A 9,166-nucleotide genomic window follows, 5' to 3' on the forward strand; every position below is an offset into this window, starting at 1 on the left:
TGTTGCTGGCAGAGTCTCTGTAAAGCAGCACCTCCCAACTTTTTCCAAACTATAAAACTGACTCTGCACTATAACCCTCTACCATAATCCTAACTTGTCTAAACTATTTAACTAATCAGGTAATTATTTGATGTTCTACATGCAGTACTTTGTTTATATGTTTAAAATATTAAATCACTTTGAAGTGTTAAGTTTAACGTCCTATGTTTTGTCCCAGTAACTCCATCAATATGTCAAGATAAACTTAAATATGGTCTGAAGAAGAAGTTCCAGTGTGTGTTTGAGGGCATCGCTAAAGCAGGAAGTCCAACCCTCCTGAACCAGATCTACACAGAGCTCTACATCACAGAGGGAGGGACTGGAGAGGTCAATGAAGAACATGAGGTCAGACAGATTGAAGCAGCATTCAGGAAACCACACAGACCAGAAACAACCATCAGACTAGAAGACATCTTTAAAGTCCCACCTGGAGGAGATCAACCAACCAGAACAGTGATGACAAAGGGAGTGGCTGGCATTGGGAAAACAATCTTAACCCAGAAGTTCACTCTGGACTGGGCTGAAGACAAAGCCCACCAGAACATCCACTTCATATTTCCATTCACCTTCAGAGAGCTGAATGTGCTGAAAGAGAAAAAGTTCAGCTTGGTGGATGTTCTGTCTTTTGTTAAGACAGTAAGAAATTCATACCATGAATAAATTACATAAATAAGATATTAAATAAGTTCATAGTTAAAAATTAGTTTGAAGAAATCCAGGGTAAAAACCGTTATAACAGTTTGTGGTTTACATTTAATCCGAGTGAGACATCTCTTCTCTGTTAAATGTGTTGGTTATTTATGTGAGGTAGTGAGTGCTCTCACTTTGACAAAATCTTTGACGTATTTTTTCTCTGGGATAACGTGCTCATGAAACTGCTCGTGTTGGATTGTAGATTTGTTCTTCGCGCTTCTGCTTTGGGAAACATTCGTCTTTGTAAGTATTGCTTTGCTCTGAAAGCACTTAAACATGGTTTGGAAGTACTTTGTAAAAGACTAAAAAACAAATGTCTCATTGTCATAGTTGTGCTAAAGCTAAGCTATTGGTCAATTACTTTTTTCTCTTCTGTATATTTCAGTTACAAGATAAATTAAGAAATATTCAACCGGATTGGTGAATAAAGGTTCTTCCGAGAACACAAGAAAAGAAAGCCTTGTGTGGGGAACTTTTTTCTTTAATTGTTCGCTGGCTGTCTAGCAGCACATAGGCACGTGGTGTGAGGACAGCACAGTAAAAAGACGACTACTCAGCGGGCTAAAGCATACAGAGCAACATCCATCAACATGAGTCTTCGGTCAGGAAGAAATTATCTGAAAGACTACGCTGCTGAACAGCAACAGGAAGCTACCGGTGATGACCAACAGCCAGAAGATGCCACTCAAGAAGCTACGACGCAGCAACCGTCTCAACCATTGGACACCATGTCGCAGGTCTCCAGAGCACCCACGAGAAGGTCTCAACGGACATCCTCATCTTCAACGGGTTCCTCTGCAGCAAGGGCCTACGCCAAAGCTCAAGCAGCGAGAGCTCAACTGGTTTATGCCAAAAAGGAAGCCAGCATGATGAAACAAAAAGCCGAATTGGATGCACATCTGCATATCCTTCAGTGCGAAAAAGCAATAGCGGCAGCCGAAGCAGAGGCCACGGCTTATGAAGAAACAGAGAATGAAAGCGGGGAGCTTCACAAAGAACTTTGTGTGGATGCTGAACCCTTTAGCAATGTGCAGCGTACCAGTGAGTATGTTAAACAACAATGTGACTTATTCTTTCCAGATAACCAGCACAAGGCAGTACCCCCTCCTGACAGAAATGTCGCTGCAATATATATGCGAGACATTGCACAGGTAACCAATCCTGTTACAACCAACACTCAAACCAACCCACCATCAGGAAACAGGCTAGTTAAGCAGGAGCCATTAGTAAATACATGTGGCACAAACAATGCTCAGGATTTTGCAAACTACCTCATCCGCAAAGAGCTAATAAGCACAGGGCTCATGCATTTCGACGACAAACCCGAAAACTATTGGGCATGGAAAACCTCGTTTATGGATGCGACCAAAGAGCTAAATCTGTCGCCCAGGGAGGAATTAGACTTGTTAGCGAAGTATTTGGGTCCAAAATCATCCGAACAGGCTAAACGCATTCGCGCTGTACACATCCTTAATCCAGCTGCAGGTTCTTTGATGGTCTGGCAGCGCCTTGAAGAGTGCTACGGCTCACCTGAGGTTATTGAGGACGCACTCTTAAAAAAGGTGGAGGACTTCCCAAAACTAACAAATAAAGACAATGTTAAACTACAAGAGCTTAGCGACATCTTAATGGAGCTACAGTGTGCTAAGCAAGATGGCGCTTTACCAGGACTAGCATACCTGGACACAGCTCGAGGAGTCAGACAAATAGTTGAGAAACTACCCTTTAACTTACAAGAAAAATGGACATCTGTAGGAACGCAGTACAAAGAGACCCATAGAGTGTCGTTTCCCCCTTTCTCAGTTTTTACTCAGTTTGTTCAGCATCAGGCGAAAATGAGAAACGATCCCAGCTTTATGTCTAGTCCAAACAGCCACGTTCCATCTCATGCAGAAAAACTGAGACCATATAGCCGCAAAACTACTGTGTCAGCTCATAAAACTGATATCACAGCAGAGCCTAATCAAAGTAGTCTAAAACCATTGGAGGAACCGGATCGACAGTGTCCGATCCACAAAAAACCACACCCACTTAAAAAGTGTAAACTTTTCAGAGAAAAACCTATTGAGGAAAGGCAGGCATATCTGAAAGAGCATCACATCTGCTACAGGTGCTGTGGGTCAGTCAGACATATTGCAAAAGACTGCAAAGCAACAGTTAGGTGCACAGAGTGCGATAGCTCGAAACACTTATCTGCAATGCACCCAAGTTCTCCTCCCGCTCCAGAGAGCGCTGAACGGGAAAATTTTGTACATGAAGAGCAAAATGAAAGTTTACTTTCAGGCTCTCTTTCAGTTGTTTCAAAGTGCACAGAAATATGTGGCCAAAGTGATTTTTCGCGTTCGTGTTCGAAGATATGTTTAGTTAAAGCATACCCTGCTGGGCAGAAAGAGAAGGCCATTAAAATGTACGCTGTGATAGATGAACAGTCCAACAGGTCACTAGCTAAATCAGAGTTTTTTAACCTTTTTGATATCAGGGCCAGACCTGAGCCTTATATGTTAAAGACTTGCGCAGGAAATGTACAGGTTTCCGGAAGGAGAGCTGTAAACTTCTCCCTTGAATCTCTGGATGGAAAGGTTAACATACAGCTACCACTATTAATAGAATGTGACTCTGTTCCAGATGACAGAACTGAGATACCTTCTCCTGAAATCGCGCAGCATCACCCACATCTTCGCCCAGTTGCAGATAAGATCCAACCTGTTGACCATCAGGCTCCCATCCTTTTACTCTTGGGTAGGGACATTCTCAGGGTCCATAAGGTACGGGAGCAAATCAACGGGCCCAATAATGCTCCTTATGCCCAAAGACTAGACTTAGGTTGGGTAATTGTGGGGGAGGTGTGTTCGGGAAAAACGCACGGTCAGCCAGAGGTAAATGTTTACAAAACACACACCTTAGATAATGGTCGTGCATCCTACTTTCAGCCTTGCCCGAACATAATTCATGTTAAAGAGAATTATGGGGTTGTGTTAGATGCTTTCTGTGACACAGATGATTTAGGACACACTGTGTTTGTTAGATCTGAGCGTGATGATACACGAGCTATGTCGATCGAAGACAAAGATTTCCTAATGGTGATGGACAAGGAAGTCTACCAAAACGAAGAGAACAGTTGGGTTGCACCTTTACCCTTTCGTTCTGAGAGGAAGAAACTCCCAAATAATAGAGAACAAGCTCTAAAACGTCTCTCCTCGCTGAAAAAGACATTGATAAAAAAAACAGAGATGAAGGCTCACTATGTCCAGTTTATGCAGAAAATGTTGGACAACGGCCAAGCTGAACTAGCTCCACCTGTCACAATAGATAAGGAACTCTGGTATCTGCCCACATTTGGCGTATACCATCCTCAGAAGCCAGAACAAATCCGGGTAGTGTTTGACTCGAGTGCAGAGTGTGACAGGGTGTCCCTTAACCAAGTGCTTCTCAGTGGACCCGATTTGAACAACTCTTTGTTAGGAGTTCTGCTACGGTTTCGTAAAGAGCCAATAGCCCTGACAGCCGATGTGGAGCAAATGTTTTACTGCTTTGTTGTTCGAGAAGACCACAGAGATTATTTGCGCTATTTGTGGTTTGAGGACAACGACATTACAAAAAACATAGTCGAGTTCCGAATGAAAGTTCACGTATTTGGAAATAGCCCGTCCCCTGCTGTTGCGATTTACTGCATGAGACGAGCAGCACAAGAGGGTGAACGAGAACATGGCTCTGATGCGCGTCAGTTTGTTGAGCGTCAGTTTTATGTCGATGATGGTCTCACATCGGTTGCCACATCTCAAGATGCAATCGATCTGCTTAAGAGAACTCAAAACATGTTGGCGGAATCAAACCTACGCCTTCATAAGATAGCGTCAAACTGCAGTCAAGTCATGGAAGCCTTCCCTTCCGAGGATCGTGCAAAGGACTTGAAACATTTAGATCTAGGAGTAGATCCCCTCCCAATTCAGAGAACCTTAGGACTCTGCTGGAACCTACAAGCTGATAGCTTCACTTACCGTGTATCAGTTGCGACCAAACCATTCACACGTAGGGGCCTACTGTCAGTGGTAAATAGTCTCTATGACCCCTTGGGCCTGGTTGCTCCTGTCATAATGCAGGGCAAAGCATTACTGAGGGAGCTTTCATCCGAAGTTAGGGACTGGGATGAACCGCTAAACCCCATAAAACATGAAATGTGGGATGCATGGAAAAACTCATTGAAAGCCCTTGAAAATCTCCAAATACCAAGGTGTTACAGCTCAGGTACTTTAAGCACAGCTAAGCTAAAAGAGCTTTGCATTTTCTCTGATGCTTCTACTGTGGCTATAGGGGCAGTAGCTTATCTGCGAACAGCTAGCGATGAAGGACAGTGCCATGTCGGCTTTATAATGGGAAAGTCTAAACTTGCACCCCGTCCCGCACACACAGTACCGCGCCTAGAACTTTGTGCTGCTGTGCTTGCCGTGGAAATGTTTGAGCTCATTAGGGAAGAGCTAGACATCAAAGTAGACTGTGTGAAGTTCTACACAGACAGTAAGATTGTGTTAGGATATATACACAACACTTCCAAGCGATTCTACATGTATGTTGCCAACAGGGTTACACGTATCAGAGCGTCCACACAACCAAACCAATGGCATTACGTACCAACCGAGTTGAACCCAGCCGACCAAGCCACTAGGTTTATCCCAGCAGCTGAACTGCAGAACACTTCCTGGTTCTCAGGCCCACCATTTTTGTATCATGACACAAATTCAGAACAACCCAACATTGGTTCTTTCACGCTCATTGAACCTGAGAAAGACAAAGAGATACGTGCAGAAGTGAAAGCACTAAAAACTACAGTTTTAGGGTCACATCTTGGCTCTCAGCGTTTTGAGAGGTTCTCCAGCTGGACCAGATTGTGCAGAGTATTAGCCAGACTCATTCATATCGTCTCATCTTTTAAACAAAAGAAAAGTGGATGGAACAGTTTCAGGGAGACTCCAAGCATCCAAGAACTCAAACAAGCCACGGTCGTTATCATACGGGCTGTCCAGCAAGATGCCTACGAGGAGACAATTAGAAACCTTAAAGAAGTCAAACAGGCAAATGTGAAACTTGACACGCTCAGAAAGCTCAACCCTTTAGTTGACAAAGACAACCTCTTGCGAGTAGGGGGACGTCTCTCCTCAGCTGATCTCACTGAGAACGAAAAGCACCCTCTTATTTTCCCGTCCTCCAGTCATATCGCCACACTACTAGTAAGATACTTTCATGAACAAGTGTCTCATCAGGGGAGACACATAACTGAGGGAGCTATCCGGGGTGCTGGGTTTTGGATTGTTGGAGCGAAGCGCCTTGTATCTTCGGTCATTCATAAGTGTGTTACATGTCGAAAGTTGCGAGGAAAAATGCAGGTTCAGAAAATGGCAGATTTGCCTGCTGACCGACTCATTCCTGAACCACCTTTTACCTCTGTCGGTCTAGATGTGTTTGGACCATGGACAATTGTGACTCGTCGGACAAGAGGTGGTTGCTCTCAAAGTAAACGTTGGGCTGTGTTGTTCACGTGCATGTCAACCAGAGCCGTGCACATCGAGCTGATAGAGACTATGTCTACTGATAGTTTTATAAATGCACTGAGAAGGTTCTTCGCTATTCGTGGCCCAGCCAAGATGCTACGCTCGGACAGAGGCACAAACTTTACAGGGGCTTGTAAAGAGTTGGACCTGGAAAAAGAAAACTCAGGTGTAGGGAAGTACCTGCAAGGAAGAGGTTGCAGTTGGATTTTCAACCCTCCCCATGCGTCGCATATGGGAGGTTCGTGGGAGCGCCTCATAGGGATTGCCAGGCGCATTCTGGACACAATGTTGTCACAAACTGAATCAACACGTCTCACTCATGAAGTCTTAAGCACCTTTATGGCTGAGGTGACGGCAATTATTAATGGAAGGCCACTGGTTCCCATCTCCACAGACCCTGATTGTCCTGTAGTACTCACCCCAGCAATGCTAATTACACAGAAGGTGAGTGCTGTTTCTGCACCATCTGGGAACTTCTCCACAGGACAGTTGTTTGGGAAACAGTGGAAACATGTTCAGCACCTTGCTGATACTTTTTGGAAAAGGTGGAAAGGACAATATTTGCCCACCTTGCAAAGTCGCTCAAAATGGACTGAAAACAGACCCAATGTTAGAGAAGGAGATGTAGTCCTGCTGAAAGATCCTCAGGCCAGCAGGAATGAATGGCCTATGGGACTAATAATACAAACCTTTCCCAGCAGGGACATGAAGGTCCGCAAAGTGGAAGTGAAGGTTGTACAAAACGGGACTGTAAAGGTGTTCTTAAGACCAGTTTCTGAAGTTATTGTTTTGCTTTCTGAAACTGAGTAATCATCATTTGTTCCTCAACATCCGAGTGTTGTTATTTTTGTGTGTGACTATGTTATGATGGTTGTTGTGATATAATGTGATTATATCAAGCGGGGAGTGTTCTGTCTTTTGTTAAGACAGTAAGAAATTCATACCATGAATAAATTACATAAATAAGATATTAAATAAGTTCATAGTTAAAAATTAGTTTGAAGAAATCCAGGGTAAAAACCGTTATAACAGTTTGTGGTTTACATTTAATCCGAGTGAGACATCTCTTCTCTGTTAAATGTGTTTGTTATTTATGTGAGGTAGTGAGTGCTCTCACTTTGACAAAATCTTTGACGTATTTTTTCTCTGGGATAACGTGCTCATGAAACTGCTCGTGTTGGATTGTAGATTTGTTCTTCGCGCTTCTGCTTTGGGAAACATTCGTCTTTGTAAGTATTGCTTTGCTCTGAAAGCACTTAAACATGGTTTGGAAGTACTTTGTAAAAGACTAAAAAACAAATGTCTCATTGTCATAGTTGTGCTAAAGCTAAGCTATTGGTCAATTACTTTTTTCTCTTCTGTATATTTCAGTTACAAGATAAATTAAGAAATATTCAACCGGATTGGTGAATAAAGGTTCTTCCGAGAACACAAGAAAAGAAAGCCTTGTGTGGGGAACTTTTTTCTTTAATTGTTCGCTGGCTGTCTAGCAGCACATAGGCACGTGGTGTGAGGACAGCACAGTGGACCTTGTTCATCACTTCTTTACTGAAACCAAAGGAATCTGCAGCTTTGAACACTTCCAGGTTCTGTTCATCTTTGATGGTCTGGATGAGAGTCGACTTCCTCTGGACTTCCAGAACCAGGAGATCCTGACTGATCCTACAGAGTCCACCTCAGTGGATGTTCTGCTGACAAACCTCATCAGGGGGAAACTGGTTCCCTCTGCTCTCCTCTGGATAACCACACGACCTGCAGCAGCCAATCAGATCCCTCCTGAGTGTGTTGGCATGGTGACAGAGATCAGAGGGTTCAACGACCCACAGAAGGAGGAGTACTTCAGGAAGAGATTCAGAGACAAGAGTCAAGTCAATAAGATTGTCTCCCACATGAAGACATCAAGAAGCCTCCACATCATGTGCCACATCCCATTCTTCTGCTGGATCACTGCAACGGTTCTGGAGGATGTGTTGGAGACCAGAGAGGGAGGAGAGCTGCCCAAGACCCTGACTGAGATGTACATCCACTTCCTGGTGGTTCAGACCAAAGTGAAGAAGGTCAAGTATGATGGAGGAGCTGCAACAGATCCACCCTGGAGTCCAGAGAGCAGGAAGATGATTGAGTCTCTGGGAAAACTGGCTTTTGATCAGCTGCAGAAAGGAAACCTGATCTTCTATGAATCAGACCTGACAGAGTGTGGCATCGACATCAGAGCAGCCTCAGTGTACTCAGGAGTGTTCACCCAGATCTTTAGAGAGGAGAGAGGGCTGTACCAGGACAAGGTGTTCTGCTTTGTCCATCTGAGTGTTCAGGAGTTCCTGGCTGCTCTTCATGTCCATCTGACCTTCATCAACTCTGGAGTCAATGTGTTTGAGGAACCTGAGACTGTACAAAAGAAATCAGCTTTGACAAATTTGCATCAGAGTGCTGTGAACATAGCTCTAAAGAGTCCAAATGGACACCTGGACTTATTTCTCCGGTTTCTCCTTGGTCTTTCGCTGCCAACCAATCAGATTTTCCTATGGGGTCTTCTGACACAGCCAAGAAAAAGCTCACAGAGAAACCACGAAACAGTTTGGTACATCAAGCAGAAGATCAGTCACTATTTGTCTGTGGAGAAAAGCATAAATTTATTCTACTGCCTTAATGAGCTGAACGATTGTTCCCTGGAAGAGGAGATCAGAAAATACCTCAAATCAGGAAGTCTCTCTACAGATAAACTGTCTCCTGCTCAGTGGTCGGCTCTGGTCTTCATCCTACTGTCATCAGGAAAAAATCTGGATGTGTTTGACCTGAAGAAATACTCTGCTTCAGAGGAGGCTCTTCTCAGGCTACTGCCTGTGCTTAAAGCCTCCAAGAAAGTCCTGTGAGTAGATTGACTATTTAAT

The 9,166-nt window shown here is 43.9% G+C and overlaps 1 protein-coding gene across 1 annotated transcript; it reads left to right on the plus strand.

The window, feature by feature from the left end:
• Positions 1–660: 660 nt before the first annotated feature.
• Positions 661–7,721, plus strand: LOC118561592. Its single transcript, XM_036133749.1, has 3 exons — positions 661–975; positions 1,118–3,311; positions 4,833–7,721. Exons 2-3 carry the CDS (start codon positions 1,323–1,325, stop codon positions 7,086–7,088), a joined length of 4,245 nt encoding a protein of 1,414 aa, XP_035989642.1. The 5' UTR covers positions 661–975; positions 1,118–1,322; the 3' UTR covers positions 7,089–7,721.
• The last annotated feature ends 1,445 nt before the right edge of the window (positions 7,722–9,166 follow it).

This window comes from Fundulus heteroclitus, unplaced genomic scaffold (assembly GCF_011125445.2).
Source record: "Fundulus heteroclitus isolate FHET01 unplaced genomic scaffold, MU-UCD_Fhet_4.1 scaffold_68, whole genome shotgun sequence".
In the NCBI taxonomy this organism is placed as follows: Eukaryota; Metazoa; Chordata; class Actinopteri; order Cyprinodontiformes; family Fundulidae; genus Fundulus; species Fundulus heteroclitus.